Source organism: Ciona intestinalis, chromosome 6, assembly GCF_000224145.3.
Source record: "Ciona intestinalis chromosome 6, KH, whole genome shotgun sequence".
NCBI classification, from domain to species: Eukaryota; Metazoa; Chordata; class Ascidiacea; order Phlebobranchia; family Cionidae; genus Ciona; species Ciona intestinalis.
This window is the reverse complement of record NC_020171.2, coordinates 323,649-336,004: the sequence shown is the minus strand read 5'-3', so window position 1 is coordinate 336,004 and position 12,356 is coordinate 323,649. Positions and strand designations below refer to the sequence as shown.

General features: G+C 34.0%; 2 protein-coding genes across 3 annotated transcripts in view; one reads left to right on the top strand and one right to left on the bottom strand.

Annotated features, from left to right (window-relative positions):
- LOC100186056 (prohibitin-2-like) overlaps positions 1–2,458 on the top strand; it is a 5,852-nt gene extending 3,394 nt beyond the window's left edge. The window contains exons 6-9 of the mRNA XM_026834808.1: positions 731–834; positions 1,286–1,363; positions 1,785–1,861; positions 2,299–2,458. Coding sequence (XP_026690609.1) covers positions 731–834; positions 1,286–1,363; positions 1,785–1,861; positions 2,299–2,311 — 272 coding nt within the window. The 3' untranslated portion in view covers positions 2,312–2,458. The remainder of the gene's footprint in view (positions 1–730; positions 835–1,285; positions 1,364–1,784; positions 1,862–2,298) is intronic.
- Positions 2,459–2,792: 334 nt separating this feature from the next.
- On the bottom strand, positions 2,793–11,547 carry LOC100175205 (cyclin-dependent kinase D-3). Of its 2 annotated transcripts, XM_002131665.4 has the most exons (11): positions 11,263–11,545; positions 10,766–10,950; positions 10,137–10,262; positions 8,396–8,531; positions 8,112–8,279; positions 7,415–7,524; positions 6,782–6,832; positions 5,902–6,037; positions 5,292–5,360; positions 4,462–4,907; positions 2,793–3,877 (listed from the first exon to the last, which is right to left on the bottom strand). In XM_002131665.4, exons 2-11 carry the CDS (start codon positions 10,945–10,947, stop codon positions 3,439–3,441), a joined length of 1,863 nt encoding a protein of 620 aa, XP_002131701.1. In that variant the 5' UTR covers positions 10,948–10,950; positions 11,263–11,545; the 3' UTR covers positions 2,793–3,438. The 2 variants fall into 2 exon arrangements, with proteins under 2 accessions (XP_002131701.1, XP_026690604.1); XM_026834803.1 differs by lacking the exon at positions 8,112–8,279 and having other exon boundaries at positions 11,263–11,547.
- Positions 11,548–12,356: the final 809 nt, after the last annotated feature.

Sequence of the window (12,356 nt, the reverse complement as noted above, 5' to 3'; positions counted from 1 at the left end):
TCCAAAACAATCTGGTCAGATTTTCCTGCGAGTAAATTGGCCTTTAATCCAAGATGAAGAGCGTACTAATGAGAGACGATGATTAAGAATACAAAAAAGATAACGACGAATCATTTTATCAAAATTTATACCGCCGAGTTCAGTGATAAATAACCTCAAATTTTAAAGATATATTATTTGTCCTCTAAATCTAATAGTATTACATCCACGCACGTCAGAATTCCCACTTCATATAAAGCGATTTCGTTGCTGACCCAGACTTTGGCGATACCTGGATTTTTTAGCGACGCTGTGTACAATTTAAGCGACGCTGCGCTAACCATCGCGACAGACATTTAGTCGCGTAAGAATGGACACCTGCAGTAGATTTTGGCGACACTGGGCACCGTGGCTCGCGCCGAAACTCGGTTTCGCGACGTTGACGTCGCTAAACTTAACAGTTATTGCCGCGACAATAAAATGTAAATAAATTAAATTGGACTAGGTGTCGCGAGCCAGCTCGGCTGTCGCCGAGCATTGCTCGCGAAAAACGGCTCAATCGCAGCTCTGCTCTTGATTATGGTAACGAAAAATTTAGAAAGATTTAAATGAAAGACCGAATATAGCAACAAAACAACACTTGTTAAACACGCTTACAATTAAAAACATGTTTACATTTAATTGGAAAAAATCGCTACGCCTAGTTACACCATGCACAACTTATTAATTGAAATGTTTTTAATTTGTACAGCTCAGCAAGATGCCCAGCGTGCTCAATACATAGTTGAACGAGCGAAACAAGACAGACAACAAAAGATTGTACAAGCCGAGGGAGAAGCACAAATTGCTAAAACAATATCCTTCATTATAAAATATTGGTTTTATGAATGTTTATATAACTAGTGCTCTAGCTGGTGTTGGTGGTTAGATTGTACAATATGTAACCAGATGACACTGGTTGAAGTTGAAGGTTGATGCTGCAACCATTGTGGGCGTGTGTGTCCTTGGTTAAGGACTAAACCAAGGCTCTTCAATGATTTGTTTAAACTGCCATAAAGAAAAAAGTAATCTCTAAATCTCGGGGCGTTTCCTGTTGCGGCACCTTGTGCACATAGAATAGAATCTTCCAAACATAATCACCCACAAATTGTTGAGGTGAATAAAGCCATGAAACATAAATTGTGTATAATTGGATACCTGTGTTATAACTCCTTTTTTCCACATCCTCCAATAAAAAATAAACGGTTATCAATTATCATTATCAACTGTAAAACATAAGATGCTAAATTTCCTTATCTAGTATAACTTAGGAGAAGCCATCAGTAAAAACCCAGCTTACCTTAAATTAAGGAGAATCCGAGCAGCACAGAGCATTGCTAAAACAGTAAGCAGAAATATTATTAACAATTTACTTGATATCATACGGCTTCATTAAGAAAGAGAATACATAATAAATACAAATGTGTACAGTGCTAATACATATATAGAGTACAAAGCCTGTGTTAAACCAGCATAGATTTTAACAATTATAACTTGGAACAGGGTCATTGATCAATAGCAGTTGCTAATCACAGTGTGTTGGGTGACATTCCAAATTGTCATACATCTTACTTTGCGTTAGTTTTTTGTAGTTTTATTTAACACTTTCCTCTAGTATTATAATGCCCAGCAGGTTTTATGACTAAGATTTTTAGTTCCTTCTTTTACTTGTTTTAATTAATTTGGTGTTTGTTTTTGATTGGAAAGGATAAATAAAATTATTTATGTAGGCAAAAGAATTACTCACAAGGTTTCATATATTTCAGCTTTCACAAGGCCAGAACAAAGTATATCTTGATGCAAACAGTCTCATGCTTAAAATTGGTGATGATGTTTACGAAAAGTAAGTACAAACACTCAGGGATTCTAGAACTTTTACCCCACAACATAATTTGATCTAGTTTGTTTACAACATACAATTTTTATAAAGCCATATTTTAAACAAGTTCGGCTAATTAAATGTTCATGATAATGTATACAATTAGTTTTTATATACTTAGTAAGCAGTAACTCGTAGTACATGGTAACTCCTAAGCTGGCATAAGGTGTATGAAACACAACACCTGTGTTATAACGACTGTCGTTTTCCAGCCAAGTAAGGATAAAGCAAGTTACATTTATTTATACGTAATTATAGTGAGTAAACTAGATTTAATGGATTGTATAAAACTGTTACTGTAATTCAAAATATCTAAATCTAGGAAGCAAATTATTGATTGTTTTGATTAAATTCAATTCATGTATGTTTCATTGGGTTAAATATTTTTTTTTTGTTTTTAGGAGAAAACTTTAAAATAATTTCCATTCTGCGTACATGGATTCCTGGTTCAATTGATTTCTTGCGTGAAGTTGCAACATTGACTAATTCTTGATCCACACCGGCTGCACCATTTGTACATTACGTGTTGTGAAATTCAATAAACAATTATCTTGTAAAAAACCTTTTTAAAAAGGAAAAAAATACAGGAAATGTTAGTATTTTCAATTTGTACCAAGCTGTCAGTGCTAACACCTGTATCACTCATAAAATTAATCGAAATCTGCACAAAATGGATAAGGCATTTTATGTCTTTGTTAATATAAATAACATAAAATGACCATAGGAAGCATTCTGTTATAGGTAAATCAAGGGTTAGAGACATAAATATTTGTGACGGATATAAAATGTCTGGTTGATAAGATCACTGAACTAACATATCCTACCATTTTCTCTATTATAACTTTGATCTTACTTTTAAAACAAAGAACTGACAGACAACAGCAACCAATAATTAGGAAAACGTAAATTTATTAAACAGTACAATATTGTAGCAGCAATGGCGGTAAAATATAAAATACACCTCGATTGTTTTCATTAAGATTACAAAAGGTAAATTATTTCCTTCATCAGAAATGCATTGTGTTGACAAAGCAACGAACTAAATTCTTAAATGTATTAACATGAACTTTCAAATTCATTCGGATAATTCATCAATAACCAAATCATCTAAACAAAAACACTAAACAACATTTAAGGCAGTGAGTAAGTAGCAGCATTGAGAGGTCTCAAAAAATGGCAGAGGTGTGTAGCAGAGGTTAGGAATTAAACGTTCAATTAAGAGAGGCAACCTCTTGTGCATATAGTGGAAATAATATGCAGACAATTGTAGGAAACAACACATGCATGCTAATTTCACTATTGGGGTAGGATTGCATTGATATGCAGTTTAAAACAATACATAGTAGGGTGAGGGAGACGGAACACTTTTAGCACATAATATCCAAATATCCTGATCGTATATTAAATAATTACAACGGCCTATCGAAGTCGTGAGATGACGGTTTTATAATTCTTTGAATGTTCTTTGTTTACTACTGAATGGGCCTAGAAAATAGAACAAAAAGTGTCTCATTCTGCCCAACCCTACTATACATGTAAATTTACTTTTCTGGCCTTGGTTGAGATGCTTGCGAATCTCCTTCACTACTGCTATATGAGCTTTGTGATGAATGGCCACATATAGCGTGGCTGGCTTCAGTATGTGGTTTTTGTGTCACATACGGCACGTACTTACCGGACTCAAGCATTTGATATGTGGGTGTTTTAGTTGGCGTTTTAAATTGTGTAATTTGATTTTTCGACTGTATTTGTGATTCTATTTCCAACTGACTTTCTGCGTCAGTTATCGGCTCAAACGCCCATGACATTCGACTTTGATCATCAATGTCTGTCGATTTTTTGGGTCTAAGTTGTACCTCGTCTATTCGTTCCGCTGGTGTGACTGACCGACGCAACGATGTTTCAACTTCAAATGTTGATGATTGTTGGGTTGAATCTGTTACGAACGATGGAACACCACTTTCAGATGGGGATGATGACCTGGGTTGTATAAAACATTCATCATTATTTTAAATATTTTTACAGGGTAGGCAGGGTAAAATTAATACAAGGTCTTTTGCACAATATAAATATTACTTTAAGGGCCTTCTGGCATTTAGCTATATTGGTCTTTTTCTTTGGCTTATTTCACATAACTTTCAAGTATAAAATCAATTTCTTTTACAATAACACTCAAAAGACTTAGCAAGCAACTTTATGAATAGTGCTCAAATTTGGGTTATAACTACAGTGGATATTCACACACATGCAAGCAATGTGAAACAGACTTCTTAAAGTGTTTGTCAAACTATTGTAATGTATCATAAAACAGAGAAGCCATAAACATTTCACTTTTTGATTAAAGTTCATAAAAGAGTTTCAGAATTTAAGAGAAGATTTTGATGCAGACAATTTAAAGTAAAACATACAGTATTTTTGGCGGTTAGGTGTTAGTGGTTAATAGTTAGACAGTAGATGTTAAAGTTAAAGCTTTAGTATTGTCAGCTTTAGGATTTGGAACTTGAATTGAAATTGAAACTAAGTAACCCACACACTTGCTTAATAAATGAAACACAATATTTAACCTTGATGAAGAAGAAGTCATAAATCCGGATGATGAAGATGCAAGATCTGATGGAGGAGTTAAGAATTCTGATTCATCCTGATGGTGTTGAGATGGTGATGCAGAATGAGAGGATGATTTGTCTTTTCTTCTCCCAGAAAGACGATCATCAAGTGATTGTTTCTGGTCGTCATTGGTTGGTGTTTTTACGTCATCGGTTGTTATGTTTTCCATGGCTGGCGTGACGCGTGATCTTCGTGAGCTGTCTGGGCAATCAACTCCTCTATGTGATGAATCATATCTCTCATCATATGATCGTGAAACATGATTTTGTAACGTTGTCATTTGCTTTGTGTACGGCAGTCTCCGATGACTTGAACTGCTACCCCCTTGGCTGGTGCTACCATACATAACAGCTTGATTCACTGCACTTGATAGAAAGTTAGGCTCATTTGATGTCGATGCTTTCTGAAACAGAACTTAGTAAGACAAATTAACTATTTAAATTCACATATATAGAACAGTAATGGGCGAAGTGGTGATAACAGCATAAAGTAAAAATTTTAGTCTACAATTACGATATACTAGAAATGACAGTTTTGTATTTTAATTATCCAGACTAGTTTTTTTTTAAATAAACCAGCAACATGTATAACAGAAATGACTATTATTTTATTTTCTGAAAAGTAATACGAGAAAGTGTTGGTAAAATCAAAAAAATACAGATTATGGTCTACAGTAACGATGTTCGAAAGTTTTGTTTGTACTTTCACACCAAAAAGCTTTAGCGGATAATTTAATTTTGGATATACAAAATATGAATCATCAAGTAGTAAGGTACTTTATACAAACCTGAACATATTTATGTTGCAATGCACTCTGTGCAGTAAGTCTCTTACCAGGATCAAACACAAGGAGTTTCTGTGACGAAAACAAATTGAATATAAATAAATCAAATGTGCAACTGCCATTGCTAACAGAAGTAACACATTTACTTGTTGGTAAACGCAATGCGAAGTGCAACAAAACCAAGATATTTTATTTTTAAGGTGATTTTTTTATGTGTGGCTGAATGGAATCCATGTAAAAAAAATGTGCCAGAAAATCTTTTCTAAAAACCGAAAACTTTTGGGGCAACATGTTTCAATTTGGAACTTTCTTTTACTCAACACAAGTTACACAACATTAAGTTAATTTCATTTTTTAGTCCAGTTTTAGTGTAAAACATAAAATAAAGCATTTAGCAGCATATTTGTGCGCTAACCTAAGAAACATAGTTTGTAAAAGTCCATTTAACATAGTGTGTGTCCACATTTTGTAATTGCCACACAAATATAAAGATCAAATAAATGTCAAACCTGTTTGAAAATGTACATTTCACAGAATCGAATGTTAGCAGTTAAACAATACAAAAATACATTTTAACATGGCAGTAGAACCTAAAACAGTTAAACATATTCACCATTAAAAAGTCAGCAGCATCTTCAGTGATAGAAGGAACAAACTTTTGTGGAGGTCTAGGTGGTTGGGGAGGGAAAGAATCAATCGGAACAGCAACATTAAGTGGCCATTCTGCTTCACTTGGTCGACCAATGAAACTAAATTGAAAAATTCAATTCAACTTTGAAAGAATAAATAAAAATAAATGAATAAAAGAAATTTATTTTGTCTTTTCGGTCACGATAACAAAGAACGGGAGAGTTTACAACGAAAAGACAAGTAGTAACAACGGCAAAACAACTTTTATAAACTTTTGCATAAATTGAGTCATTTCAGTCAAAACGAAAACCCTACCAAGTAAAATAAGCACCCACAAAGGTCTATATGAGGGTACCATGTGTATATAATGGGCATAAAATTACTTACATAGGCTTATAATGATTATAACAACCTATATTCAAGACAAAAAAAAGTTTTACAATTTGTGCACAAAATATACCACATAACAGTATCAGTGATTGTTATTAAGGAGAGTTCTCCATTAACAGATTCCCAGCAACCATCTTAGTTTGCTTTATTTCTCTATGCAAATTATGGCTCTGTTTGTTTGCGGTGGGGAAAGGACTTATAACATGGGTGGCTTATAGCAGTATAGCGCGCTCATTGCTGTCATTTCATACACCTTCAACCTGCTTATAAGTTACCTGGTATGCAACTTTGTGGGTGATTATTTTTTGTATGAATGTTTACAACCCATTAGTGGCGACTACGCTGAAGCAATTACAGTAAGTAGCTTGACATAAGACACACCCTACTTTGTCTTTTAGTCCTGGTTATCCCCATGTTATAAATTAACATTATGCATACCGGCACTTCTCCCAATATTGACACGTTAAACTTACTCGAATATTTTCTTGAGTTGATTCACATCTCCGGTGCCCCGGAATAAAGGTCTGCAATAAAATGTCCGCACTTTAAAAATATTATTTTTGGTTTATAACAAATACTTTTTCATATTACATTAAGGCTTGACAGTTTGTGTTTATTTCTTGTCTCTTTATTGTTTTTAATGAATATGATCTTCCTTATCATACAAATTTTTCCAATACTCAAAGTAAAGTCAAAATGTCAGTGCACAAAAATGCCAGAAGAGGTGTATACCGTATATTGTCTTGATAAGTATATGGATAGATGTAACTTACTTTATCCTCGCGTGGCTGGAAAACGACAGTTGTTATCACACGGGTTTAACATTTCGTGCCAGCTTGTGAGTTACTATGTATGTTACTTTGTCGGTGATTATTTTTTGGGGGGATTTTTTCATTTTTATATATATGGCTGATAACTTGGACAACCCATTAGTGACCACAGACAGTGTCTTGCCCAAGGACACATACGCCCACAATGGTAGCAGCGTTGAGCCTTTGAACCCATTACCTCTGGATTACATGCAGGCGCGCCAACCACTATGCCACGGTGCCAGACAAATATACGTGCTTAAATTATAGTTTATAAAAATACAATAAGTTATTTACCTTCTATTAAATAACTCGGCAAAGATACAACCAGCGCTCCAAATATCAACTGGTGTTGCGTAACTGTCAAGTAGTAGAACTTCTGGTGACCGATACCATAAAGTTACTACCTTTAAAATAGGCACAATGTAAATTTGCAATACATACAGTGTCTAATAATAATAATAAATTAATAATATTAAGAACTTTATTCGCTTCTTCGATTACGGTAGCGAACATTTAAAAAGATTTTAAACAAAAGACAGGATATAGCGACAAAACAACAGTTGTTAACTATATAACTATGTGAAAGTCAAACTAATATATTCATTTAAATATTATGCACTTTTTCAAGTATATTTAAAAACACAGATAGTTTATATGCTATTCAATTCAAGGAACCTTGGGAAAAAAACTGTTGCAAAGCTGACTGAAAGTAAAAGGTAATTGCATTTTTGAGCTGCCCTGCTTAAACTACACAGTTGAAAATTCCCAAATTGGTGGTGTCAGTAATTTTACCCCAGCCTAAATGGTTCCCTCATTGTGGTTAGGCCAGCTTTAATGACCAATGTAATTTTAGATAAATTTCGGGGCTTCAATCAATGTGATATACCCTACTTGCATAGGTTTTAAAAATCTATGAAAAATGTTACCACTTTTAAAATTCTTTTTTTTTTTAATAAAATTTTTAGTTTTAAAATCCTTTTAAAAATGTTACCACTTCAGTTAGTGCCATATCAATGCTGTAAATTCTGGCAAGACCAAAATCTGCGATTTTAACTTGACCAGTTGTGGTGATGAGAATATTTTGTGGTTTCATGTCTCGATGAACGACCCTCATGGAATGAAGGAAATCCAAACCCCCCAACATTTGCCGCATAATATCCTGAACAGTTCAAATTTAGAACCATTGTGTTGCTTAACACAGACTTACATGCAAATTAAATTGTCAATTAATCTCGCGGATAATTCAAAGTCAATTAAAACTTAAGTTCAACTTACTGTGACTTTTTCCGGTTCTAATCCAGAGTCGGGGCATTTTTTTAAAAACACGTCAAGATCCTGGTCAACATATTCAAACACAAGCATGAGTTGTGTTTCACGTTTTGAATGGTGGCCAGCACAAATGTCAAGTAATCTGTAAGAAAAAACATTTTAATTAGTTTTCTACTGAAGCTTGAAAATCCAAATAGGCTTGAAGCTGTCTCAATGCTTCTCTAAAGTTAAGGACATAGCTTTGACAAGCTACCCAACTCAGTTAAACTCTGAGTTTGTGATATTTCAAAATCTCAATCACAGATTTAATAATATAAATTTGTAACAATAGTTGTTTGGTTAGCTGTAAAGCACCCAGTAATAACATTTTTTTGGGTGTCTAAAAATTAAACTTTTTAGGTGAACTTTGTGGTAACTTCAAAATGTTGGGACCAAAAATTAAGAAATCTTTAAATGTAAAGCAAGTGCATTCACAATTCATACACAACACTTGGTGAGTTGTACAGCTGCAGACATCAGTGTTACTTCATTCATTGAAAAAGAAATTCCATTCATAAATATTATGAGTAACGCAGCAGGATACATACAGAGCGGAAGTAATTGAATCAATTAACGACAAACTCACTCATTTAATCATCGCATTTGATTTTATTCTACTAAATACTCTGTATACATTTTTGAAATCCATTCATAAATTATAAAATGTTACTTAAAATTAATTCACGCAAGTGAAGCGAACAAAATATTCTCGAACAACTGTTTAGGATTTGCGTAAACTACATCGCAAGTTGACAGTTAAATACACGATCAAATGATATTTCCTTCCTTAATTCACGCGCTGTTACACATTACACCAACTTCGGGCATTAGAAGTTAGGCCTACCCTTAATAGTAGAGAAAATACCACCATGTTAAGCCATTCAATCTTATATATACGTAACAACTATTTTAATAACATGAACTTTAATTATTTTTCAAATAATGTCTTAATTTAAAACAACCAACATATAAGAATGAACATTATTAACCGTGAAAAACATACTAGTGTAGTCTGAAATTAGCCCAATTTATAAGACAGTCACATATATATATATATATATATATATAATATTTAATTAAAACATAAATACATTAATTTCTTTTAATTTATAGAAAAGTAAATATATTTTACCATTAAGTATATATATACAATATACATATATTAATGCATGGACCAATATTTTAAATACAGTAGCAACAAGTTAAACAAAAAATAAGAGACAAGTAATTTAAAACTTATATATTTGTAGCAGCACTTGGAAATAGCTATCGACGCAATGCTTTGAATAATAGTGAATTGCTGTGTGGAATTTTAAGTAGCTCTTACAGTTAACTATTAAGAAATCAGGCTTCAACTGAGCTATTGTCCTAAAAATCCAGCAATGTACATGTGGCAGTAGGTTAAACTTTCCAAGTTATCTTCAGAATTCAAAATCATACGTATATATTCATAAATGTAATTATAAATTCAAATCTCACAATGAAATTATGAAAACGAAAAGCTGACATTATACGGTTTATGATTAGAGGTTATTAGCTTATGGCTTTGGAATGTTGCTTAAAGGTTAGAAGCGGAGCTTATGAATTATAAAATAAGCCCCTAATTTAAACCTTATTTGTCAATGTTGAATTGACATGAAAGAAACATTTAACAGCTAAATATACAGCACATGAATGAAATATATTTTATAAAGTCCTAAATCCTCACCTGACAACATTAGGGTGTTCACAAGACTCAAGCTGCCTCAGTAAAGCTATTTCACGGACCGTACTCAAAGGCATACCTTGCTCAGAATTTTCCACTCGAACACATTTTATTGCCACAAACTTATTCCTGTCGAATAAATTAAAAGAAGTTTTAGAACATTTACCAATAAATGGGCACGTAGTACAACTTTAAATTAATTTTGTTGATGTTTCATAATAAACCAGCCTTTTGGGACAATACTGTTTATTAACTGACTATCATCAGCATTTTTACACATCTGAAGAGTTCAAAAAAAACTATGTATGAAGTATACATACAATATGGGACCTATATTATAGGCTATACAATACTCTTTCGAAACCCCAGAAATTAGGCACACTGTGGAGTAAGATGGATTCGATATTTTCTAATTGTGTTTTTAACAATTAACCACACTTTTTTAGTCCTTCGAACATGATTATATAATTCTGTAAATATTCTTTGTGTACTATTAAAAATAATGACCAAAGGGAAAAAAGCGGCATAACCATCTTACTCAACCTAAGCCTTGCTTATGAAGGCATTTGTGAATTTGAGTCCATATTCTTTGAATCTAAGTTAGTGAGAATCCTTTATATGGCATAACATACTCATCATCACTCTGCATGTCTTGTGCCTTAAACACAACACCATAAGCACCAACACCAATCTCAGATAGTGTATGGTAACGCTGGTTTGTCCATGGACTGCTGGTAGGTTCGGCATGTAAGGATGACTGACTGGCACGAGCACTTGGTGCTTCATCTGCATCATGACTCTGTTCACTTGTCATCACCTAAACAGCCATAACATTCATTAGTCAACTATGTAAATTACCGAAAATACATATAGAATATACAAGTACATTAATACAGTATAAAGTATGGATACAAAGTTAAACAATAAAGCTGTACAATATATAATACTGAACAATACCACTTCTACAGAGCTTTTACTGCATTATATAACTCTACAGCTGAAATAGTTGATTTGGTATTTACAGCAACAGCCTGTGTTGTGTACAATATAAAGTAGGCTATAACGTGGGCACACCAACCTAACGAAACTGTGTACAATATAAGATAGGCTATAACGTGGGCACACCAACCTAGCGCCACAACTTGTCGCTGTCTTTCAGAGCTTGGCTTTGGAAACTTTGTAATTGACGTGTGAATCAATATGTTTCCTTGAAATTTCACGATATATGGACTTTCAAGGCTTTGACAGTTTAACCTCAAATGCCAGTAACATGACTGCCGAACCACCTACGCAGTAATAGAGAATTCCTGGGACACCTAACATTCCAAGTGAGAGATAAGCGCGTGGGTCCAACGACGCAGGGAACACGAGGTCGCGCTGCCTTTCTTTGTGTACATTCGGCGAGTGCACGAAAAAGAAAACATCAAACCAGTGCCGCCGGTGTGATGACGTAATGCAGAACGTTGCGTCGTCTAGCGACTACCTATTTCAAGTATTGAACTCTGCGTAGGTTTCGGTGCGCACATATAAACCGCCGTTATAATATAGACAAGTTTTGCAAACGATTGTAAAATGATGACTCTTGTTTACACATCGATTCGCTTCTGTGACGTCATGTTTTGCATATTTTCGCATACCATTTTACCAGAGATATTTATGTATCTCTGATTTTGACATTGGCTGAAACAGGTTTTCGTACAATGTTTTCAAGTAAAAATACCTTGCTCATTATACGATACTACCACAATAAAATTATTTATTGCCAATTAATAAAATGGAATTGTTGTCCATTATAAAAGGACGATCAAAGAGATTAAAACCAATTTCAAATTACTTGGTCTTAATCTTTTTGGAATGATAGTACTAATTCGTGGTATCACCGAAAAAACTTCATGTATTTTAAACTTGGAAATGTTAGTCAACATGTGCTTAAGTAAGTGTACCATCTTTCCCCATTAGACTATATTATTATAGAAGCAACGCCTTGTCGGACCACTGCCGATTGAGGATCGTTCAGATCCGCAGGAAACAAAACTTTTGAACCATTGAAATCAGAAATATGACGATTTTTATTGCAGCAAGAAAAGTATCACACGATTCGACTGAACTTGTCCGGCGCCGTGGCGTAGTGGTTAGCGCGCCTGCCTCTAACCCAGAGGTAATAGGTTCCAAGGCTCGTCGCTGCTACCATTGTGGGCGTATGTGTCCTTGAGCAAGACACTT